The sequence below is a fragment of the Alligator mississippiensis genome, chromosome 4, assembly GCF_030867095.1.
Source record: "Alligator mississippiensis isolate rAllMis1 chromosome 4, rAllMis1, whole genome shotgun sequence".
Lineage (NCBI taxonomy): Eukaryota > Metazoa > Chordata > Crocodylia > Alligatoridae > Alligator > Alligator mississippiensis.
Window position 1 is genome coordinate 58774418 of NC_081827.1, and position 26186 is coordinate 58800603.

A 26186-nucleotide genomic window follows, 5' to 3' on the forward strand; every position below is an offset into this window, starting at 1 on the left:
AAGGGGTTCTAAAGAAAGGGACACTCAGCAGCACGCCCCCACCCCGAATCCACTGCTGAATCCAGTGTGGCCAACTGCTTGGTACCCCCTTCCCCCACAGTCAAATCTGCTGCTGGCTTCCTTGCACCCAGGGGTGGGGCCTCGCACAGGCTGATTTGCCCCAGGCCCCATATCCTACTTGGGTTGTCTCTGACTATATGCTTCATATCAAATGCTGGAGAGAGAGACAGACAGACAGACAGACACGATTGCATCTACTAACGAAAATTTATATTAAAATAGATGATTTCTTGTACACTTTTGGGGGAAAAAACCCCAGTAAATACCTGTGGGCATCTGGCAGCACTATAGCAATCTCCACCTGTCGCAAAAGGAACAGCTCTTCCATATATAGTCTGAGCAAAGAGAAGGTCTGTTGCTAGTAAACAAACATGACAATTATTCAGTATTGAAGCAAGTCAGTGTGGCAGCATATGAACTTGAGTCTCTTATCCTGGTGCAAGTATGAGGGAGTAGTGTCAAATCAGATATAGATTCCCTGGAACAATTGTAGGATTAGGAGGGGGAAGACTTCTGGGATGCTGGAGGACTGAGTCACACCTTATAGCAGTAACTGCATAGGTGCTACACACAGTACTGGGAAACATCACACTGCCAAGAAGTTCCTGTTTAAAAGAGGTGGTTTTGCCATGTTTTCACTGTTACCCACCACTTGAACAGCTGTATGCTTGTGTTTTTGCAGTGCTAAAAAAAGCATGTGTAGCATTACAAATGTAATGCCTGTCCATCGCCTTAGAGACTAAATGGTTCAAAGGAGGAGAATCTGTCATAGACAACAACTAATCTTCATCCTAGAAACAGTCCATTAATTTTTACAACCTACTTTGTCAAATGCTAAGAATGGACCATTCGTAGCATCTGATGAAATAGGTTGCAACCTTGGAAAACTCATGCTTCTTTAGGCCAGCCAATATCTAAAGGCATAGGCACTGACTCTGTGGATGCTCTGGAGCTTAAGCACCCACCAAAAAAAATTAGCAGGCACTCAGTACCCACAGAACCACATTTGCAGATGTTAAAACAACCCAAAAAACCCCCAAAACAACAACAAAACAAACAAAAACACACTTTACTGGAAGCAGCAGTATGTTACTTCTACCTGGCTCTGCAGTGTCTATATTGATCGGGCATTTCAGTGGGACTTTTTGGTGCTTTTAGCTAAAGCTGATTCAATCAGCTATAAGATAAAAGCACCGCTGAAGTGACTGAACTTTAGAGATGCTGCAGAGCTGGGTAGAAGAAAAACGCTGCCTCTTCTGGGCATGCGTGGGGCTTGGCACAGGAACATGCTGAATTAAAAGTAAAGTGCTGTGTTTTTTTTTATTTTTTGAAGTCTGCAAGCACCCAGTGGCAAAAAACAAAGTTGGCACTTAGGTATAAGAGGCCACCCTGCCTTACCTTCAGTCTGACTTCAGGTTAATGAGGCTAACCACCTCTGTACCAATTTAGAAAAAATTTAAAGCAAGGAGCTTTGACAGGCCCCTCAACAATATTTCTGGATTTAAAAAAAACAAAAACAAATTCAAGTGACCTCCAACACAAAACTATTTTCTATGATATTTATGTTCTTGACAAATACAGATACACAACAGCTTCCACTCATTTGAAAATTATGCATGAGTATATAAGACTCTCATGAAAGTTCAAGGTTTGAACTTCTGAAGCTATGTATGATATTCTCATTAAAATTTAGAAGGGGGTGGGGGTTGTATATAAATGGCATAATTGGTTCTTAAGTGTGCATTTACAGCAGTTACTACCATTTCAAATCCTGAAAGAGGTTTCTTATATCATTATATTCCTATAATAATACATAAATACTTACTTTTAATTTGCAAAGAGATTATGTCAACTCTTATTTTGCGAAAAACAGTGTAGCCAGCTGCAAGGTAGTCATTTCTGCACTCACAATCCTGCCTTCTGCTGCCATTGAAAGGGCACTCATATGGATTTTGTAACCTAGAAGAGAATATGTTAGTTTGTAGTCTCTATTCTTACTTATAATATGTAGTACCAGGTTGATAAACAATCAAATCATTTTATTTTACAGACAGAATATCATACAACTTCTGAACAGTAAGGACTTTCATCTACTTTGGGCCAACTGCAGTCTTAGAATAATCCAATGTCTCTTCTATTGAAATCATAAAATATTGGTATGCTCAGTTACTGCAGGAGCATACAAATTTCTAATGATATTACTATGACTACATTTCCAGGACTGTGTTCTCCCAAAGAAAAAGTCTGCTTTTTATTTTCAAGGAATGGACATAGAATTTAAGGTCAGAAATCCACCAACTTTGAAAATAAGTCTTTTGTACCTGTATGCATATACTTCAGAAAAGTTGTCTGCTTCACCTTTAACCAGTGTTACATATTCTTTGGGATTCTCTGACTGCATGCCCCAACAATATATCTAAAAAAGAAATACAGCATATTAGCATGCTTTTTTAACATAAAAAATAAATTTTGTTTCACACAAATATCCCATCATATAAATTAGCAGCAATACCTTTATCATTCTTCCTTTTATGTTAAGTAAATATTCACCGTCTTTTTTAATTCTTTTCTTAATTTGGACATCTTTGCAGCTGACAAGAGTTTCACCTTAAAAATGAGTGAACAAGCCATATCAACATTTTGTTGGCAGAGAGTTGCATTATAGCAATTACTTGGCAAATCATTGTGTTTCAAAAATAATTACAGGTTTTTGTCTATAAAAACAATCAAAGAGAGCATCTAGCCTCTTACATTCTTTTGCATGACAGATCTTCCTGGATGCTGGTTTTAAACGTGAAAGACACAAGTCACTGGATAATCCATTTTCAGTCATGCATTCTACTCTTCTTTCTTTTATCCCCGCTCCACAAAACACTGAGCACTACACACAGATAACAACCAAAAGTTATTTCAAAAGAAAATAATCATTAAAATTAATATCTGTAAATTTGCTCTGATAAATTTTGTGTTTGAGGAAGCCATGATTTTTTAGCTTGCACATTAACACTCACCTTGCTCCATTTCCCCACCTTCCAAGTAGCTGTGTGTGAACATCCCCTGACATCACATTTATAAATGTGATGGGAAGGTACTACTGGGCATTCTCGATATGCTACAGGTCGAAGACCAAAGGCACGATTATTCCGAATAGCATGGATTCCAACACAATATGTGATCCTCTGCTGGTAATCAAGTGCACAGCTGGGCGAACACTGAAATAAGACCCCACAGACAAAAATATATGTATTTTGTGAGAGAATTTTTCTAGCGCTAATGGAAAGTCAAACCTGACCCTCTTTTCTATGGGACTATACAGTGTAGTAGCCCATACTCCCAGATATGCCATCTAAGAGAGCCTAGTGGTGATCAAGCAGAGTACAGAACAGAAGCTCAATATTAGCTATGCATACAGGATCTCTGGACCCCTTGTGGAAGTGGGAGCTATGCCACCTCCCATTCCCATACAGCCACTTCCTGACAGCACGGCCCACACTGGTTCCTACGAGAGAGCATCTGCTGTTACCCTCTCACAGTTCAGGTTTGGAGGGAACCAGGGGAAGAGCACATTAACTTCTGGGCTTTGAATTAAGCTCCAGGAGAAGTTGCTTGCTATTTAAAAAAGGAATTTATTATTTGGTTATTAGATTTTATATGCTACTCTCCCCAGAAAAGGTTCACGCTGTCTTACAATAAAAAAGCTAAAATATAAGATAGATAAAATATGAATATAGAAGAGTGCATAAACAACACTGGTGGTAAAGACCAAACCATCGTTCCCTAACTATCAGTCACATTCTTCAGATGGGTAATCAGGGAATTGCCAGTGGCTAAAGGTAAAAATCTGTAAAATGCTTCAGCACTAGCAAAGAAGTAGGAGCAAACTAGAGGGGAGAAAGAAAGAGCTTTCTGTTTATGACATTTCATTCCCATATGTCATGTTACTCATTCACTTTATCTACTTCAGCCTGCTCCAAAGAAGTGCTATATAAAGGTGGTAAGGAACTAGTGGAGTGGACTTGTTAATAGAGGTGCACCAATACATCAGTTGCATATGGGATTAGCACTGATAAAAGGGAAATTTACATTATCACCTATTGGCTTTTTTTTGTTCGGTGTAGCTGATAATATTCACCAATAAATGTAATTAATTATGCCTTCTGGCCAGGGTCCCCAGACACTGCGTGCATGTACATAGCTGTACGTGGCCAGGTAGAGCAGGTCCATGCAGGTAAGTCTGTGGAGGGGCAGAGGCATTGGGGGGCAGGCAGATCGAGGCCCCCATAGGGAGGGAGGGAGTGGGGCAGGGGAAGGAGCTTGGGCTGGGGGTACCGCCCAGCCAGGGTGGTGAATGGGCCCTGGGGCCAGGAGTGGGATGGAGCTGTGGGTGGTTCAACCAGTGGGTATGGGGGTTGGGTCCCTGGCACTGCATGCATCCCCAAGGGGAGGCATGAGGGAGCATATGTCCCCCAGATTTGTGCATGGGGCAGATGTGGGCTGCCTGCTGTGGGTTTGGGGCTCTCCACTGATGCATTTCCTTCAGGAGCCTTGCACCAGTTGCGTGACTGCTGGCTACCTTCCTGACAGCAGTGGGGGCAGTAAGTTGTGCCCCCCCTGCCAGGTGCAGGGGCAGATTAATACATGGGCCTGTGGGGCTCGGGCCCAGGTGTCCCTGCCAATCAGAGGCCCCCTGGGGCACCACAGGCAGCACAGCCCAGGCAGGCATCCTGGCCAGGGGTACCTGGGGCAGGCAGCACAGTCCTCCTCCCCTCCAGCTGGGCCAGGGCCAGAGGCTAGGGGTGGGCATGGGGCTCCATGTGGGTGGTGGTAGCTTCCCAGGGATGCCTGTTGCCAGGAGGCCCTATGGGAGGCCCCACTTCTACTCTCCATCACCTGTGGGTGGCTTCCAGCACCAGTGCTGCTGGGACAGGATGAGAAGTGAGAGCCCTCCCCTGCTGAGGCCGGCAGAGGGGTGGCACAGAGCCCATGAACCCAGCCCCAGCCCCAGCCTGTCTTGCAGTGCTGGGGGATTGCAGACCCGGCTGTGTGACACCCATTGTGTGAAGAGGCTGGGCTGGGTTGGGGATGCGGCTGCCTTCACCTCAGAAGTGCTTATGCCCCCTGGCTCAAACCAGATGTGCCAAGAAGGCTGGGTGGGCTCAACCACAGCCCCCTGGTGGGCACAGAGGGAACCTGCCCTCTTCTTATGAGCAGCCTCCAATTTTTCTTTTTGCCCAGGGCCCCACTAAATCTTAATCTGTCACTGGCCAGGCAGGCAGCGGATGTGTGGTTGGCACGGGGCTCTCAGGCCAAAGGCAGCAGAGTGGAGAGCCCTGAGCCCATAGTGGGCAGCCCACATCCACCCTTACTCAGCTCAACTCTGCCCTGCTTAAAAGCGTCTTCACACTTAAAAACAGTGATGGCAGCACTTGAACTAAAGCTTGTTTGATGAGCTTTAGTTCAAGCACCTCTGCAGCCATTTTTAAGCACCAGGACACTGATCCCCTGGACGAGCCACCCATGGCTCTGTCCTGCTCCACGTCCAGGCCCCAGATACCATTCACCACCCTGGTTGGGCAGCACCCTCAGTCCCAGCCCCTGCTCCACTCCCTCCTTCACTGTGAGGGCCTCGATCTGCCCCCTCCACATCTCTTCCTTCCCTCGTGCCCCTTCTCCTCCACAGACTTACCTGCAGGGAGCTGCTCTCCATGCTGCCCAGCTGCATACCTGTAAATTGGTTATCAGATCGGTATCGACCACTATGGCTGGTTAATAATCAGCTATTAGCATCGGTCAAGAAAATCTTTATTGGTGCACCCCTACTTTGTAACCTCCATTACTTGCATTCCCACCCCAGGCTTAATCAGTTCCCAGTGGGTACATCTACACATGTGCTTTACTGTGGAGTTGATTAATTAGGTTCAAAGTAAAGTGTCACTAGCTACATAGTTGTTAGGGGCTAGAAGGGACCTTACAGATCATTGGATCCAGCCCTTCTTTGCAGGAAAGACTGCTGGGGTCAGATGACCCCAGCAAGATGGCCGTTAAGCGGCCTTTTGAAGATCACCAGGATGGATGACTGTACCACCTCTGGGGGGAGCCTGTTCCAAACTCTCAGTACTTGATTTGTAAAGAAGTTTTTCCTTACGTCTAGCCAGAAGCGATCTTTAATCTGCTTGTGCCCATTATTTATTATCCTTCCCTGAGGGGCCTTGGTGAACACATTCTCCCCCAGGCCCTGATGTACGCCTTTGATATACTTATAGGCTGCCATCAAGTCCCCTCTGACTCTTCCCTTCTCCAGGCTGAACAGTCCTGTGTCTTTTAGCTTCTTCTCATATGACCTGGTTTCTAGACCTCTAATCACGTGTGTGGCCCTCCTTTGGACTCTCTCAAGTTTCTCCACATCCTTCCTGAAGCGTGGCACCCAGAACTGGATGCAGAACTCCAGCTGCAGTCTTACCAAGGCCAAGTAGAGCAGGAGGATGACATCCTTAGCCTTGCTCAAGGTTCCTTGGTCGTGTTTGATTAGCTCTGCCAGCTACAGCATTGCATTGGTGACTCAAGTTCATTTTGTTGTCTATCAGGACACCCAGGTCTCATTCAGAAGTGGTGCTAGCAAGCATAGCACTGCCGAGCTTGTAAATGTGTTGTGAATTATTTCTCCCCAGATGGAGCACTTTACATTTCTCCATATTAAATGACATAGGTTGAGGTTCGCCCCTGTCAAAAGCATGTCCAGGTCAGCCTGTATTGCCAGCCTGTCTTCAAGCATGACCATTCTCCTCCATTGTTTGATGTCATGAGCAAACTTTGCTAGTTCACTTTTAATAACCAAATCTAAATCATTAACGAGCATGTTGAAAAGCACTGGTCCAGGTACTGAACTCTGAGGGATGCCACTGGTCACCCTCCACCATGATGACTCAGTTCTGTTAATCAATACTTTTTGGGTCTTACCATGGACTGTAAAGTAGTTGAGGCTACATTTTTCCAATTTTAACACGAGAACTTCATGGGAGACCAGGTCAAAGACCTTTTTGAAGTCTTTGATATGACATCAACCTCATTTACCCCATTCAGGTGGTGAGTAACCTGATCATAGAAGGAAATTAGGTTGGTCTGGCATGACCTGCCCATAATGAAAACATGTTGGCTATCCTTCAGAATACTGCCTTCTGCTAGCCTGTCTGTAATGGATTCTTTGATAATTTTCTCCAGGATTTTACCAGGGATTGAGCTCAAACTGATTGGCCTGTAATTTCCCAGGTTCTCCTTCCTCCCTTTCTTAAAGATAGGCACCACATTAGCCTTCTTCCACTCTTCTGGGACCTCTTGCAAGTGCCACAAGTCTTTCAATAACTTTGCCATTGGTCGTGCAATGACATCAGCCAGTTCTTCTAGCAGCCTCCGGTATAGTTCATCTGGTCCTGCTGACTTGTAGATATTTAGCTTTTGTAGGTGCTCTCCCACAACATCTATGTTAACAATGGCGGGGGGGGGGGGCGGGGAGGGAGTCACCCCCACCATGACAATCCTGTATCTTGTCAAACAGGCTAAAATCCTTGGACTGGTGGAATACTTATGTGAAGTATTCATTCAGGAGTTTGGTTTTGTCCTGAGTGTCAGTTATCAGCTGTCCCATTTCATTCATCAGGGGCCCTATGCTTCCTTTATTTTTTCTCCAAGTTCGTATATATCTAAAGAAGGACTTTTTGTTGTCCTCGATTCTGGTTGCCAATCTGTATTCAGTTTGTGTTTTTGCTGTCCTGATCTGGTCCCTACAGGTGCAGGCTGTTGCCGAGTACTTCTTTTTAGTAGTTATTTCTAACTTCCATCCTTTGTAGACTTCCCATTTTAATTTCAGGATGTCCATGACTTCCCTGTTGAGCCAAGGGGGTCTCCCAGCCCTTTTGCTGCCTTTTTTATGAAAAGGAATGGACTTCCTTTGAGCTTTTAGGATCATGTTCTTGAGGAATGACCACTCTTCTTGTACCCGCTTCCTCATCGGACAGTGCTCCTGCAGGGCCACAACAACCAATCTCCTAAGTTGGCAGATGTCGGCTTTCCTAAAATCAAGGATTTCTACTTTACTGGCCAATTTCCCTGACTTACAGTGGATAGAGAAAGTAATCATCTCATGGTTACTGTCACCCAGTTTCCCTTTGATCCTGAGGTTGCTCACTAGATCATCCCCTTTGGCCAGAACCAAGTCTAGGAGTGCCTTGCCCCGGATTGGCCCGTGAACTTCTTGTTAGAGCTCCTCAGGTGAGGAAGCTTTGTGAGTGACTGGATCTAGCTGAGTGCTCATCCCATGTGATGTCTGGATAGTTGAAATCACCTATGACAACCATGCTCCGAGAGCATACAGCCAGTTCTCCAGAGAATTCCTGGTCAAGCTGTTCCTCTTGGTTTGAAGGTCTGTAATGAACTCCTATGGTCAAATCCTCTTCCCCATATTCTCCCTGTATCTTGACCCAGGGGGTCTCAAGTCGCCCTCCTTTGTTTCTAATCTTCGCTTCTAGGCAGATGTAATGTTCCTTCACATAGAGAGCAACTCCATCGCCCTTCTACCCAACATGATCCCTCCTATATAGAGTTAATCTCCATATGCCTGTGGTCCAATCATAGGTGCCATCCCACCAGGTCTCTATGATCCCTTCCCAACAGGGTGAAGTCCCAGAAGTGTGTGCCATAGTCGAAGAAGCTAAAGCCCTCACAGTAGCACCAATGCCAGAGTCTTCTGTTTACTTCTTCTATGCATCTATCCCTCCTGTACCTATGACCCACATCCAGGAGGACTGAGGAGAAAACTACCTGCACTTCTGGCCCCTTGACCCCAGCCCCAGAGCCCTATAGTCTCTCATTATCTGGCTAGGATTGTTCCTGGCCATGTCATTCATGCCCGTGTGGATGAGGAGCATGGGGCAGTGCTTGGAGGGTCAGATAAATTTTGGGATCCTTTCAGCTACATCCCAGATGCAAGCCCGTGGGAGGCAGCAGATGTAACAGATTAGGGGTTTGGGGTGGCAGATCACTTCTCAGGAGGGAGCTGTGCACCACGACCGCCTTGTGTCTCTTCTTTGTGGGAGCTGGCTGCTTTCCTTCCTCCACAGCTGGTGCTTCTACCGACAACTCTGCCAGTGCTGTGAGAAGTGCATACCTGTTTCTCAGTTCCAGGGGAGAAGTAACCTTGGTGCTGCATGCCTTGGGTCCAGAGATGACCATCTTGCAGGCAAATCCAGAATGGGATTCTAGGTCGGTCTCCTTGTTGGCCTTCTTTCTGCTAATGGGCTTCTGTGCTCTTGCCTCTATGTTCTTCAGGTGAATGGCCTGGTAGTGATCATCAATGTCCTGCTTGCAGGCCCTGATGGTGGGCCTTGCCTGGAGCTCCCTCAACTCGCACTCTAGAGACCTCACTAGGGAGCATACCCCACAAACAGGGGTGCCCTTGCTCCCATTCCCAGATGCTGGCAATTGTACCAGGCAGCACCCACAGCCTGAAGCCATAAGCTCTGTCTGGGTGGAGGCCGGAACTGTGGGCTCCATCTGGGTGGAGGCCTCAGTGATGCGAGGTAGAGAGGGGGATGGAGCATGAGCTGGGGCCAAGACAGGAAGCCATGGGGTAGGACACGTCCCCACCACTGTATGGTAATAAACTACGCTACTACCCATGAACTGGTCTAGGAACTGGTCTGAGAACTGCCTGCAAACAGCTTACCTTGTTTGCAGTCCCTGTTCATGGCACCCTGGTCGCCTGGGGAAGCCTGGCCCAGGCAGCAATCATTCCCCAATCACTCGACAATCAGTAATCACTCCCAGCTTCTCCAAGTACATGCCCCAAACACACATAGCCCACCAAACAAACACTCAGAAAAACCAAAAGGCACAGGTAGCTGGATCACTTACCTTCCCTGGGCAGGATCTGGTGCCTGGCTTCTCTCCTCCTTCCTCCTCTTGCCCCCAGCAACTGCCTGCAAACTGTTACCCTGTTTGCAGTCCCTGTTCACTGGCTCCCTGGTCACCCAGCTAGCACATGAGTGTTGGTATTAGGGCGCAGTAGATTAATTAGCTGCCAATATTATTGGGGACTGTACTAGCTTATGGTGGAGTCATTTACTCCACTGAAATGCACATGTAAACAGTGACAGGGGCTAGCTGGGACACAAAGGTGCTAGCCCTGCCCTTTAGCATCCTTATACCCCAGCCAGCCCCTCTGCCATCACCTGGAGCCTGTGACTGACCATTTGAGCATGCTGCCAGCTGTCCCAGGCACATGTATAGACACTGCACCTGGGAGCAGTTGACTGTGGCTGAAACAGCTCTGGAGTTTATCACTGAGCATTAATTTCACATGTAGATGCACCCAGTATAGTACAAGGTGCAGTAGAAGGTTGCTTATTTACTGCTACTTTAGTTCCACCCAGCAGTGCTGTAGCACAGCTCAAACGTCAGTTATCTCCTCAGCAATGTTCCTCCTACTCAAAGCAACTCCCTTATTTTAGCACCATCTCACACTAAAATTAGATATAGTTTCCTACTGAAAATCTAATCCCCATAATCCTTGCAAAGGGTCATGGGACATGACCACTCAGGACTACAATACTAGACTCATAACAAGAACTTATGCCCGAAATGAATGTTCCACTTGGAAAAAATTTGGATAACTCTGGTTTGAACTAAAACACCACCTTTTTACACATAATGTATTCTTTATACTGGTATAATACATTTTGATGAATATAGTGAGACAAAAATTCTGATAGCGATACAATTAATTTACCTGTGATAACTCTCCGGTAATCACAATATAATTACAGGGAGAAAGCAAACATTTCTTGGCTGATGGAGGCTTTGTGATAGGATCACAGAAACTTTCATTCACTTCAATTTTGTTTTCATCCACACACTTGACCTTCCGACGCGTTTCTTTTTTTCTACATGATGTTGAGCACTGAGTAGGACAAAAACAAATTGTTCATTTTAACTGTTTATAGAACAAATCTATTTATGAAATAAAACCTTGAAACAGAATTTTTTAGTGATGCTTGTTCTGTATATCAGCATGGAATATGCCCAGACTCCAGACAATTAATTTTGTTTGCAAAGTTCAGATGCCAGCACTACACTGAAAAAAGTCAGCTAAAACTTCAAAATGACAAAATGTCAGACCAGAATAATGGGTGACTGAAAATGACTATGTTGTGTAAAAGAACAGGAAGCAAAAAGCATTTCAATTAACATATTTATTTACATACCACATTCACCTTGTCCCCTGAAAATTAGCCATTGAAAACTGGGGTGTATACCTTGAACAAGGAGACTGATTCTGAACAGTTCAATTAAAAGAAAAATCTTGTTTTCATTCTGCCTTCCAAAAACAAGATTTTTTTTTTTTTAATTTGGGAAGAATGCAATTAAATACAGCAACATGGAGCAGATAACTTAGTCTTTAGAAAAAATATATTGAAAACATGAGGTTATAAAGAAATCTTGATGAACTGACTAAATGCTACATTAATAAAAATTCTGTAGAAGTGCACTGTGGACAGAGACAGCCCAATGAACACTGCTGGTCAGAAAAATCCAATCTCAAACACAAAGGTGTAAGTGTCCCCAGAGCAGAATACATATAGGCAAGCATGTGCAGACCCACCATTTCTACAGGAGATACAGTATAGTATTCCAGAACTGTGAAAGAATGGGTAGGGCAAGAATTTAAACAATAGAACTTCAAACAAATAGTAACAAACATATGGAATATGTTATCAGGAATAGCCAGTAATATAAAAGCATTTCTGCTTGTAATAGAGAGCTCTGAATACCTAGACAGAAAATAGAAATGTTTGGTGTGAAAGGAAAATCCACATTCACTCTTCAAGTATGTGTATCTCCTGTTAAAAACAATCAGTGTTCTAAGCATTTCTGAACTGTGTATAGAATTTCTACAACTTCTGTCTAGCATATTACATTTATAACCATTTTAGGTAATATACTATAAGGCCATAAGGTGCCAGGGCCGCAGCACTCTCAATACTAACCAGTATCAGTACCTGCAATATAATGGAGAGGTAAATTCAAAAGATAAATCAGCCTGTACTGCACTCCAAAGCAACATGTTCCCATAGCTAAACATCCTATAGTACCCAAGGTATTGGGTAGCTGAGGCATCTCCATGTTACACTGAATGGGCTCCAGTATCATTGATATTTCTTCATACATGTACCACAGCTGCTCCTGGATGTTTCCTGATTTATCATTACAAATAGGGCCAGAGGATTGGATAGCTCTCACCACTTGAACTCACTGGGTCCACCAAATCAAAGACCTATCTCATTACATTCTCTAATATAGTTAGCAATGTTTTTATGCTGTTACAAGGTCTCCAGGTGGTAGCCATTTGTTAGTGTAAAATTCTGATGAGCAGATTAGTGTGCAGAGTAGTAAGTGTCGTTTGTGTCATTAGGCAAAAAAATCTAGAAAAATAGCCAGTCTTCTGCATACTCTTGTACAATATAGATGTCTGAAGACTGAAATTGGTCAGCTGCCAGAAAGCCTTGCCTTCCAAAGAGTCCATGAATTCTGTTATGAGATCCTTTGCAAAGGGTGTAAACAAAACTTACATTTATTAAGAGACCAAAGTCTTTGAACAGTGAAGTTACATGTCAAATATTTTAGAAGACCTTCACAAGTCTTTGATTGTAAAAGCCAATCATATAGATAGGGGCATACGAACAAGTTCTTTCTGCTCAGATGCACTGTTACAACTGACAGGACTTTTAACCACCCTGCAGGCCATAAACAGACTCAATATTTCTGGGTCCACCTGATTCTCGAGGCTCTTTTGGTACCTCCTCTATTTCTCCTGATAGTATCAGGGATGACATTTTCAATACCAAACACTCACTCACGAGAGGAATCTCTGAATAGGAATGGTGTTTGGGGGAGGTTGGGTAGAGGTAAGGTATTAAGCTAAATGGAATACTCCATTTCTGTAATGTCCTGTATCCACTCTCTGATATTACTCATTTCTGCCTGTCCACAAAAAGGAGCCTGTTTAAAAAAAAAAAAAAATCAGTGGGGAGGATTAGTGTAAATCAGAGCACACATCTTGACCTTCACAACACAGTTGAGGTAGAAGCTGGTTGCTGCTTCTCTCTCACATACTGTCAGAATGACTTCCTAATCTTCTGAAACCAACTGCTGTTGATTACATGCTTTCTTTTTTGGAAATAATAAAGCTGATTGCTCATGATCTCTGAACATCAGGATTGAAAATCTGGCAGAAGGAATTAGGCCAATGATTTTGCCTAGTACCTTTTTTAGGTTTATATGATCTTAGAACTTCTCTAATAATTAATCTGTTGTGTTGCTAAACAGCTTATATCTTTCAAAAAGAAGATCTAGTTTAAGCCTTGTTTCAATTGAAATTGCAGGTAACCTTAACCAGAAATGGTGACAGAAGATGACACTACTCAGGTTAACTATTTATCATCTAAGAGCAGACTTTCCCACATTTTGACCTTTTATTAAAACCAATTAGCTGATTTGTGCCAGTCCTCCAATTACTCTTGGATTGACCTAGTAAATATCCCATACATGAAGTTGGTAAGGTGTATATTGTAGTTCAATATTTTGATACTAAGAGTAGGTGAAAAAACTACTCTTTGTCTTTTGACAGCCAAACATTTTTCTTCATTGTCATAAGGAATGAGATGGGTCTTACCACTGCTATAACTATTGCTAGCCACAGTTACCACCAGAGGAAAGAGAAATATCCATATGGTTGATATTGGCTTTTTAGAAACAGGTTGAGAAGAAGTGGATCTTCCATACAGATTTGGCAGATGGTAGGTGCCAGAGGATAACTTTAAAATTACTACTTCCTATTTTCCTCCCACCATCTTGCAAAATTATAGAGAATTTTTGAAGTTATTCCAATATTATCTGACTCTTGTTCAATTAGTTGCTGGTACTTCACTGAAGGAATTAATTCGTTTTCTTTTTCAGAAATAGTACCAGGTATCTGTTAATCTACTGACACTCTTTGTTGGGCATCAACAAGCCCGTGGATTGGGATGATCCAGTTAATGTAGTGTATCTGGACTTCACAAAAAAGATTCTGACCAATTCCCTCAACAAAGACTCTTAAGGTAATGAGGCTGTCATGGAACTAGCAGAAAGGTCCACTTGTGGATCAGGAACCAATTAAGGAACAGGAAGCAAAGAGTATGTTTATCTTGGTTCTTACAATGGAGGGAGGTAAGCATCAGGATTCCCTACGTAAGTCTTGCTGGAACATTGATTAGTACAGCCATCAATTAATATATATCAGTACATAAAGGCTTTGATAAAGCATTGACCAGTGTAGGCCTCACTAGAGCCATGACTGATACATGAACTAATACAAGATGCACAGTACTGCTAGGAAAGGAAATCAGGTACCTCAAGCACCAGAGGGTGCAACACTTGTATGATAAAGGAAGAACAGGAATACACAAATCAGGATGCATGACAGGTGCAGGGTGGCCTGAGATGCCTATGGATTAATACATGGCTTTTTCAAATTGAAAGGTCATACTTACATCTTGCCATTTATCTGCCAGCCATTGGTACTGCATGCAGGATGGCAGCCAACAGTGTCTCTTGCTATGAGGCTGTGTATCCTGGCTACACATTGCTTCATTCACTTGACCCCTGCCCTTCAGCCTACAGTAGACCTCCCTTTGTTGAATTCCCTCCCCGCAGGTCACAGAGCACTAAAATAGAGAGGGGGGGGGGGGAGGAATCAAAGACAACATGAAACAAGATACTTATCAAAATGTTATATAATTTTCCATTACTTCATGTCACTGAAAAACCAGTGTTTGCATATTACCAGTATTACACATATATAGTTTCTACTGGTTTTGATCACATCATTTACAATGTTTATTTAAACCTTCTTCACTTATGTTTGAAAATGTACTATCAAAATATAAAATTACAATTAAAATACATCTTAAATAATAAAATAAATAAGTTTTATATAGTAAAGACCCTGATTTTCTAAAGACTTATGGTCTTTGGGCAACTTTACAGGTGCTCTGGGGTAGAGGATTTGCTTAGAGCAGTTCTCAGGAGCCGCTATAATTAAAGTGCCCCCAGCGTCTTGTGTACTCAGCCTCCCACACTTCAAAATGGTGTTGAGAGAGCTTTAAGAAAAGTTCGTTCAATGCGTTTTAGTTAAAGTGCCCCTGACACCATTTTGAAGTGTGGGGATGCTGAATACACAAGACACCGAGGCTGCTAGAGCATACTAATTAGACTCAATTAGTTGAGTCTGCTGGAATGCATTGTAATTACAGTGTGTCAGAGCAGGCGTCCTGCATGTCTACCAGCACCCTTTGTGATTCTGTAACTTAAGTCACAATGGGAAGAGTCCCTATTCACACATGCAAAGTTCAACATATGCACAGAACTTTCTAAAGTCAGGCCTACATATACATATACCTTATACATATACATATACATATATCCCAGGGGCTGTCATTCCTAAAGGGAGTAATCCTTCAGGCGCAGAAGGAGACAATCCCATTGCACATGAAAGAGGGCAATGGGGCCAAGAAACCCTCTTGGCTGAACAGGGAAATCCAGGAAAGCCTAGGAGCAAAAAAAGAGGCATACAGGCTGTGGAAGCAGGGTGTAGCTAGCAAGGAGCAGTATACCTCCTTGGCTTGCACTTGTAGGGTGTCAGTTAAAAAGGCCAAAGCTGCAATTGAACTTAGGCTGGCAATGAAAATTAAAGACAACAAAAAGTCCTTCTACAGGCATATAGGGAGCAAAAAGAAGGTGCAGGGTAACATAGGACCCCTACAGGGCAGACTAGAGCAACTGGTGACAGATAGGACAGACGAAGCTGAGCTCTTCAATGAGTTTTTGGCTTCCATATTCCTGAATACAGATTAGGACAAATCTCCCAGTTGGATTATATGTGAACACAGGAGGGAAACCAGGTCACCAACTGTTAATGCTGACTTAGTGAAGGGACACTTGGAGGGGCTGGATGTGTTTAATTCAGCAGGCTCAGATGATCTTCATTCAAGGGTGCTGAAGGAATTGGCTAGTGTCATAGCAAAACCACTGGCATGGTTGTTTGAGCACTCATGGTTCTCAGGTCAGGTCCCAGACGATTGGAAAAGGGCCAGTGTGGTCCCTATTTTCAAGAAGGGGAGGAAGGAGGATCTGGATAACTATAGGCTGGTTAGCCTCACCTCTTTCTTTGGGAAAACCTTTGAAAAAATTAGTAAGGATCACATTTGTGGGAGTCCAGCAAGAAAAATAATGGTGAAGGGCAACAAGCATGGGTTCTTAACAGGTAAATCCTGCCTGACTAACCTTGTGTCTTTTTATGATCAGGTCACAAAATGCTTAGGCACAGGGAAGGAGGTAGATGTCATCTACCTGGATTTTAAGAAGGTCTTAGATATGGTATCTCATCCTATCCTCATAAATAAACTGAGTGGCTGTGATGTGGATGATTACACGGTCAGGTGAATGGCAAATTAGCTAATGGGATGCACCCAGAGCGTAGTGGTTGATGAGTCGGCATTGACCTGGAAAGATATGGGCAGTGGAGTTCCCCAAGGTCCAATCCTTGGGCCAGTGCTGTTCAATGTCTTCATTGGTGACTTGGATGAGGGTGTGGAGAGCACTCTGTCCAAATTCATGGATGACACAAAATTATGGGATAAAGTAAACACACTGATGGGCAGGGAATGAATCCAGGCAGATCTGGGCAGGTTGGAGAAGTGGGCAGAACAGAATAGGATGCAATTCAACAAGGACAAATGCCAAGTGTTGCATCTAGGAAGAAATTACCAACACACTTACAGGCTGGGGGGATGACCTTCTCAGCAGTACTGTAGCAGAAAGGTATCTCAGAGTCATAGTTGACTCTAAAATGAACACGAGTCATCAGTGTGATGAAGTGATCGGTAAAGCTAACCTCACTTTATCTTGCATTAGAAGGTGCATCAGAAACAGGTCAAGGGAGGTGATACTTCCCCTCTATGTGGCACTGCTGAGGCCATAGCTGAAGTACTGAATCCAGTTTTGGGTGCCGTACTTCAAGAAGGATGTGGATAACCTTGAGAGGGTCCAGAGGAGGGCCACTCATATGGTTAGTGGTCTGCAGGTAAGGCCCTACAAGGAGAGACTGAGGAACCTGAATCTCTTCAGCCTCCACAAGGGAAGGCTGAAAGGTGATCTTGTGGCCGCCTACAAATTAATCAGGGGGGAACAGCAAGGGATAGGAGATGCTCTATTTACCAGGGTACCTTTTGGAGTAACTAGGAACAATGGCCACAAACTGACAGAGAGCAGATTCAGGTTAGACATCAGGAAGAACTTCTTTACAGTAAGGGTTGCCAGAATCTGAAATGGGCTTCTAAGGGAGGTGGTGCTCTCCCCTACCTTGAGGGTCTTTAAGAGGAGACTGGACAAGCACCTGGCTGGGGTCATCTGACCCTAGCACTCTTTCCTGCCTGGGACAGGGGGTCAGACTCAATGATCTGCTGAGGTCCCTTCTGACCCTAATATGTATGAATATATACATATATAACATCTTTGAAACATCAAATGTCTCCATTTATTTTTTAGAGAATGATGTATAAAACATTTTGAAGTGTAAACATGTATGATTATTCATTATTAGGTCACACTAAAAGTGGAATATAGTGCTATGAAAGAAACAATTGTCAGTATTACTACTTAATTAGAGATACTGCTTGCACCAACTATAAGGTAGAAACTATGTCTTATTCCAGCAATGTTACATCCAGATCCTGGGGTGCTTTTATTGAGCTCTTTCACTGAAATGGGATAGCCAACATAGAACATAAACTTTTCTCTTAAAGGGATACACTTAATTTTACTCAATTCTTTAAAGATTACGGGTATGCTTTTGTCGTTAAATGCATGAACTTTAATTGCAACTCTGCAGAATTATAGAAAACCGGACACTTGGGGTGCCTGGAGATGTGCAGGACATCTGCTCTGACACACTGTAATTACAGCATGTTGGAGCACACTTGATTCATTAAATTTGCTGGAGGGTGCTAATTAGCATGCTCTAGCAGCCTTGGTGTCCCATGTATTCACACATCCCTGCATTTCAAAATGGTGGTGGAAGCACTTTAACTAAAGCTCGTCAAACCCCCCACCCAGGAGCACATGTAAAGATGCCCTTGATGCGAATTGCAACAAGATGACATTGAAGACTCTTTTTTTAATTTTGTAATTAAATATACTAACATTTTCTTACATTATGATGCTGTGTGATAAAATCTAATGTATTCATTTTAAGCTCAAATGCCAGTATCTATTTTATTTCTTTATTCATTTTGTGGATACATAGTACATCAGCTATAGTATATTCCTCCCAAAGAAAATGCGAACACAACACAAAATGATCACCATTTTAAGAAGTTAAAACTAATGGTTATAACATCATGAAATCTGAGATGTAGCCATTTACAGACATTATGTTTTTCTAGGCTTAATCCTTACTACAGGCATCACTATATACCTGTGGGCATTTATAGTCCGAAGTAAAATTGGCTCCAGTCCAAATTAACTAATCCTCATTGTATGAGGATTAAAATTAATACAGACTAGGGCAGTCCAAATTAGGCAATTTAAACTATTAATTAAAATGTATAAATGGCATTGCTTTTAGGAAAAACAGTCTTTAGGAACTCAGATAAGCATTCCTTAGGAATAGAGATAAGAATTGCAAACATCAATCCCCTCAAGAGAAACTGAGTTGGGGTTTCTGCAACATAACAGAGGCTATCAGGCACAAAGTAACACCTGGTGATACTAAGCACTTGAGGCTGCATATCACATACTTCAATTATAAACCAAGAACACTTCTGTCCTATAATATAATCCCTTCCACCAAGTTATCAAGTTTCATCTTTAAGCTACCCCAATACTTTGGTTGGAAGACCATCCCAAAACTTCACATCTCCAATGCTTGGAAACTTTTTCCCTTTTGAAAGTTCTTGATCTAATCAAGCATTCTTCTTTTTGTTAACTGTTTGTCTGCTACCTCTGGGAATTTCTCTTTTCTTCAATTTCAAAACCCTTCACACTGTTTTTAATCATTGCTGTGCTTGCTTCTTCCCTCAGACCTAATAAAGAATGCTTTTCATTTGAAAGTGTGTCCAAGTCTATCCCAATGATGCAGTTAGTCCAATTAAAGGCATCACCCAAAACAATCTGTGCCTCTCACGTATTTCCTGGACCATCACAGATACATCACTCCAACATTAGAAACCTCTTTCTAATTATTGATCTAAATTTGTTTGTGACCAAAGGACTTTAAACCTGTCATGAGATGAAAGTGGAAGCAGATCTCCAACAGTCACTTTTCTTAGTTTCCACTTAGTAAATTATGAGGAGCAAAAGAATTTTAAGATAGGTAAAGGGGATAGCAGATGGGACAGTACTGCTCATTCTTACTGCCATGCGCAGGTAGACAGAACTGGGGGCATTTGCAACCACCTGCATTTATGCCCCCAGGACAGAGACAGGAGACTATGTCTGTGCAGGTACAACTCCAATGAACACTGATATTCATAAAGTTCTGAGGCTGACTGCCTAGTGGGACCCATGCTAAAATAAATATTTAATTACTTTCATTAATGCCATTTTTAAAAATTTAATGTAATCCTAGACTTCAGACATAATTACTAAGAATAAGTACATGTTTCAGATCTACACATATTCTTCTGTTATAACAGGAAATAAAAAACAATTGAAAAAGTTCTACTCATACATTTCACATTGTCATTGTTCCCACATAGTCGTGGTATGTGGCAGAATGGCAGTCACTATAGGTATTCATTCACATGTCAGTCTAAGTAGCATGTGCATGTTTTCGTTGTTCATTCTCCATATTCATTCTCTGTTCATTCTCTCTCCCCTCCACACCTTGCTGGGCTTCCCCAGGTTGCATCTGCTCTTTGCTCTCCTTAGCACCCTCTTTGGTGAGCTGGACTTGGGCTTCTCTAAGACTGCATATTTTCTCTATCCTGTATCGAGTAGCCAAGGGGAATCATGACCTACTTGGTCAGTTTCCCAGTGGCCCAGGCCAAAACGGTGACTCTGAAAAGCCACAGATAAACCATATTGCTGGGGACACCTGTGACAATGTCCTATAATGTCTTACAACTCTGTCATTTTCTGGTTCAGGTGTATTTCTCCTTTCAACTTGGATAATTCACTTTGCAAAAAAATGTAAACCAGTTTGTGTCATGCTGGGTCATCAAGGGTCCATTTTGCAAGGTGGAAAATGGATGGCTAGCCCTAACTGTGTAACTCCATGAATGGTGCTGGGGGAAGGGGATTCCTTTAACTGGTAATACAGGTGTTTTGTACATGACAAGTGGTTCATGCTCAGGTCCTGGGTAGAAGGACATACACTATGTACTTTCACCTTTTGCTTTTAACTTTCTTATAAAACAGTTTTATAAATTAACAATAAAGTCTCTCTCTGTCTCTTTTCTTCTCTATTTCTCCCTCTCATGCACACAGGCAGAGGAAAAGATGTTCTTTAACGATTCATCTAACTAATTCCATCCAATCTTTTCCAGACGTCAGCAACCACTAAATCATATTAAGCAATTCTTCTACCTTCCCTGCATCCATATTTCCTTTTAAGATACCGACTGGGTATAGTCATAGTTATATACCCAGCAGAGTTCCGAAATGTCCACTTTTTAAAGAGATATAAATAACCCTATGCAATTTGAATAGGAAAGGCACATCCCACAGTCTTTTTATTCATTTTATTTGAAAATCCCAGATGCAAAGTTGAAGGTTTTATTTTCCAGACACTTTTGCGACACAATCATTAACTTTCCGGGGTCTACATGTAAGTATGAGGACAGAAGAGTCTATATAGTAAATTTTACTATATAGTAAATGATCATCCAATGATCATCAGGTAAATTGCAATTAACTTCAGACAACAGCAAAGAGAGAAATTGGTAAAATGAAGTTTGTCCCTTTATAATTCTTTAGAAAATATTTTTGGTTTTAGTATATCAAACCATTAGGATAATACCTTTAATTATGTTCTAATACAAGAAAAGTACTGAAATGAAATTATTTATGGAGCATAATTATATTGTAGTAATGCTGTTATTCAGTTAAACTTATTTTCACCAAGGTGCATGACTAGGGTAGACTTGCCAAAGATGACTCAGACTATTTCAATTTAAGGTGCAAAACAAAACATCTATTAACACCCAAGCAATAAAACGTTTCATAGTGCGACTAATACTGGAACATATTCCCAAACTTCCATACAATAGCTGTTCCTGGCACTGTAATAATAGCTAATCCCTTACTATCTCTATTTCTTTTAACGATAAATTGCCTCACTAGTGATCTTTTAAACTACTGTATTTTTTCTCACACAACATGCCCTGGAGTAAGATATACATTTTGTTTTTGAAAGGCAGAACAAAGAAAAAAAATCTTCCTTTGTAGTAAGTAATTGTCTATTAGCAGGAAAGGAGCCAAACCTGCTCATTGCTCTGCTCCCTGCAGATCGCATGGAGATTTTACTTCCACTTTTGCCCAGTAAGCAACAGAAACTGCTTTTATCATGTTTCTTTCATATAACTCACACTCAAAATCCCAGTGGCTGGTTTTGGGGAAAAGGTGTGTTGTATGTGAAAAAATACAGATATCACAAATTAGGCTGTGTTAGTTCCACTGCAACATCTAGCACTGATTCAATGACTTATTCAGAGCTCCATGCTCTTTCTAGAACAAACTACCATTTTCATCAACTTAAAGAGACTTTGCATTGACAGGTTGATATTGGGGTATTAAAACATCAAACTGAATTTATCTTTAGCTTTTACGAAAGAATCCTACATTCTTCTTTCAAATTTAACTAATGGAATTGCTCATGTTACTTGATTAATTATTAGGAGTATGCGAAGCAGGCAGTATTTGATTCAGATTTAGCCCAATTTGGGGGACAGTGATTCAATTTGCTGATTCGGATCATTGTCCCGATTTGATTTGGCTGAATCTGAAGATTCAATTCTGATTCGGAGAATCAGCGATTTGGCCATAGACACAGCTTTATATGTTTTTTCTACGTACCTCAAGGTACCAGAAGCGGCTCATGAATGCTGAGATGGTGAGGCAGATGAAGGGTCCCATGGGAGCTTGGGGGGGCCACCCCCCCATGTTTGGCAGCAGACCTAGAAGTGGACCAGAAGTACTGGAAAAGATGACCTCTACCTCATTTCACTGGGGAGGAAGCTCTTCTTAGCCAGAATGGCTGACCTGCTCTACTGCGCTTTATACTATACGAGCCCCCAAGGACTGGAATAGGCTTCCTTGGTACAAGCACCTACTCTGGACTCCTTTAAGAAGCATTTGGACACTTATCTTGCTGGGATCCTTTGACACTAGCTGACTTTCTGCCCTTGGGGCAGGGGCTGAACTCAATGATCTCCCAAGGTCCCTTCCAGCCCTAATGTCTATGAAATATATTAAATCTACTTCTGGTCCACTTCCAGGTCCGCTGCCGAGCACACAGAGGACCCCTCCGCACCCCCTCAGCTTGGCGATTGGTGCCCCCCCCCCCCCGCCAAATCTAGGAGGCACCAGTTGCTGGGCTGGGGGGTGGAGGGGGTGTCCCCTGCACGCTTGGCAGTAGACCTTCTGGGTCTGCCGCCGAGTGCACAGGGGACCCCCCCCCCCGCGCTCCAATGGGACACTCCATCCACCCCACCATCTCAGCATTCACCTGGTATCTCGAGGTATGTAGAAAACACAGATAAAGCTGTGTCTATGGCCAAATCATCAAATCTCTTCGAATCTCTCTGAATCAATTTGGAGGCTTCTGATTTGATTCAGAAAGATTAATGGGTCTCCTGATTCAATTTGGATTCGGAGATTTAGCCACCAAATCAGGTTGAAAGTCCTCTAAATTGAAGCAGCGATCGAAGCATCAAACAGACCTATTAATTATCATCTTAGAATGGGAAATGGGAAACAGAGGGTGGAATGAGTGCCCTCTGTATGGAAGAATTGGAAAAATAAAATATTATAGCAATTTATAAGAAAAAGGAGTTAAAGAGTAGGATGGCTACGTACCATACATTACCAGTTTGTGCCACAGACATATGTATGTATAGTCAGGGGCAGTTTCTCTGCTGGGTACAACAGAGAATTGAACTTATCAGGGTACTAGTTATAACTTCCTTTTTCTCCATATAGTGCTGGGCCAGGGACAGAGCAGACTGGTGTACTAACCTGTTTTACCTGGCTATGGGTTTTCAAAAGTAGATTCAGAAGTGGGACTTATAGCTTGTTTTAGGCCCTAACTTCTAATATCTAGCTTAACTAGCATTCACAAAATTCCCACCTAATCTTGTAGGCTCAAACTCCCTTGGTGCTTAGGTTTTCACTGGTAAAGTCCTCCTTTAAGTGTCAGCCACCACTGAACATTCACATAACTGCTTAAGTCCTCTCAGTGCTCATCTGCTTGCTGCTATTTGCATCTAGACACCATTACTCAGCAATGCTAATCAGCTTGCCACGTAACCCCTTACATACTGGTAAAAAATCTTTAAAAGGTATACCACTTTGGTTAAAAATTGCAAGATATAAATGTTTACCTTACATATTTGCTTCATAGATTACAAATTAGGCTACACTTCCTGCAAGAATAGCCCACCTTGCAAAAAGAGATCCCCATGACACTATTCAGCAGCAGATGCACATTGCCAAATCAGATTTCATAGACATTTCTGTGATTTAGTTTAAAGATAAAAGCAACATTTTGGAGAGAACCACTTTATAATTAAATAACAGATTTAATTAAGGTGCAGCACATCAAAAGCAACTTCTGCCTGTTAACTGAAGCAGTATGTCGTTAACATGGCCTTTTTCTTTTGCTCATAAGAAGAAATGGCATATAATTACAGTGAACTGTACGTACCTCCATCCACCTGTTGGCCTTCCATGCAGGACATCTACCAGTTCTACAAACTTTGTGGGTTCGTGGTTTCCTCAAATGTCTACAGTTTTCTTCCTCTAATTTAACTTGGAAGCTGTTAACACAATGTACATCACGGTACTTCAAACCTTTTCCACAGGAAACAGAACACTGGAAAAAGGGAAATAGATTTGCTTTATTTATTGTTCTTATTAGAATTTTAACTTAACATGAAAAGTAGAAATGCAATAACCAATCACATTATGGTAACACAAATCAATAAGAGCAGTTTTATATTGTATAATAGTATGTACTGAAGATGCTGGAAGTTACTACAAAAGTTCTTTCCTAATGAAAAGCACTAATTGTTGGCCAGGACCTGGATAACCAGTTAAGTGTCTGGTAAATATATGCGATCAGATGCCAGTACATAAAACTGTCAACATTTTGATCTCACAACAATTCTCTTTTCCATTTTAAATAACTATATAGCAGATTATTCTGTATGTAAAATACATGGGTTAGACAAATGTGTCAACATTTATCAAAAAAATACAAAATCCTCAGTTTCCAAGGTTCCCATGACAAAGTGTCAAGCAAACCCAAGAATCTGAAGGGACCTGCCTTAGTTTTGATCTTTTGTGAAACATTAGGAATTATTTATTTAAAAGCAGATATAGAAGTCAGAATACATACATACATGCACACAGATATATGTGTGTGTGTGTATTTACCTTTAGCAGGGCTCCTTTTACCCTACTAGGGAGTGTGGGGAAAAGGGAGCATCTACATGTGTGCTTTACTGCAGTTGACTAATTAGCTCAACAGTAAAGTGTCATTGTTTACATGTGCAACACTATTAGGCCGGAGTCAACTAATTAAGTCTACCATAGGACAGTACTACCCACCAAACATACTATCCTATGGCAGAGTTATTTATTTATTGGGGGGTTGTCTTGTATTCAGGGTCATCTTAGATTCAAGTAAATATGGCACTTATCTTGCTCATTCTGTCTCTGGTCCTGCAAAAAACCCTTATGCATGTGCTTAAAATTGTGTACGTGTATGTACAAGCACATGGGCTTAAATGGGACCTCTCATACGGTTTAAGTTAGGCACATATATAAATACCTGCAGGATCAGAACATAAGTTGCATTCATTAAACATAATAAGCTTTCTTATGTCCCCTTATGTCCTATAACTGACTATGTTGACTATATAAAACAAGACCTCTAGCTTGTCTCACAACTAACATACAATTCTAACATGCAGTTACTAAAGTGAATGGGAATACTTATAGATCAAACATTTCCCCTTCAACAACATTTTCCCTTTCAATTTATGGTTTTAGAATATTCCACATGTAATCTTATAGATATGTTTTTCATTAAAACTGGGATAATCTGAAAAGATGAAATGCTGAAAATGCTATGTGTGAAACTATTTACTGCATCTAAATGATTTCTTGTTCTTTATCTAAGACTGATGTAGGCCAAAAGACTTGCAGCTTTCTCCATCTATACAATTAAACAGACATTTCAAAGGCTAGCTCTTCTTTCAGAGGATTTAGACATCAAAGAATCTCACAGATAATGTGTATAGTTAAAAACCTAAAATACTAATTCTAATCTAAATAAAGGGTAGTATCCTTTAAGTCTTTACCAGTATGTCATAGAGATGAATGTACGAAGCAGTATGTAAATTCTGAAGTCCCCCCCACTTTTTTTTATTAATAGATTGTAACTTTAATGCACCACAAGATGACTTAATTTCCCCATGTGAAACACTAGGGAGCTACCACAATCACATGGCTCGATGCCCCTCTTTCCCTAATGGCTTTCATCTGCTAAGTATTAATCTCCAAAACCTACTAGACACAGATCTCCTCATTCTTGTGGGGACTTGTAATCCTGTTTCTTGAATGAACAATGGCCCTGTTATCTAAGCAGTCTCTGCTTACAGAATTTCCTCCAGCAGAACTTCCTCTCTGAACTTCCTCCAGCAAAGAACACTTAGGTAAGTATAGTAGGGATGTGAATGGTTAAATGATTAATTGTTTTACCGATCAGTTCAGTGATAACTGGTTCTAGCTTACCAGTCATCATTTTGCCTGGG

The 26186-nt window shown here is 41.9% G+C and overlaps 1 protein-coding gene across 1 annotated transcript in view; it reads right to left on the reverse strand.

Annotated features, from left to right (window-relative positions):
• The window catches only part of ADAMTS20 (ADAM metallopeptidase with thrombospondin type 1 motif 20), a 165741-nt gene that overhangs the window by 9462 nt on the left and 130093 nt on the right, over positions 1–26186 (reverse strand). The window contains exons 29-37 of the mRNA XM_006272240.3: positions 24074–24241; positions 14643–14816; positions 10841–11011; positions 3072–3272; positions 2812–2941; positions 2573–2667; positions 2382–2476; positions 1886–2019; positions 327–418 (exon numbers count right to left, since the gene is read on the reverse strand). Coding sequence (XP_006272302.1) covers positions 327–418; positions 1886–2019; positions 2382–2476; positions 2573–2667; positions 2812–2941; positions 3072–3272; positions 10841–11011; positions 14643–14816; positions 24074–24241 — 1260 coding nt within the window. The remainder of the gene's footprint in view (positions 1–326; positions 419–1885; positions 2020–2381; positions 2477–2572; positions 2668–2811; positions 2942–3071; positions 3273–10840; positions 11012–14642; positions 14817–24073; positions 24242–26186) is intronic.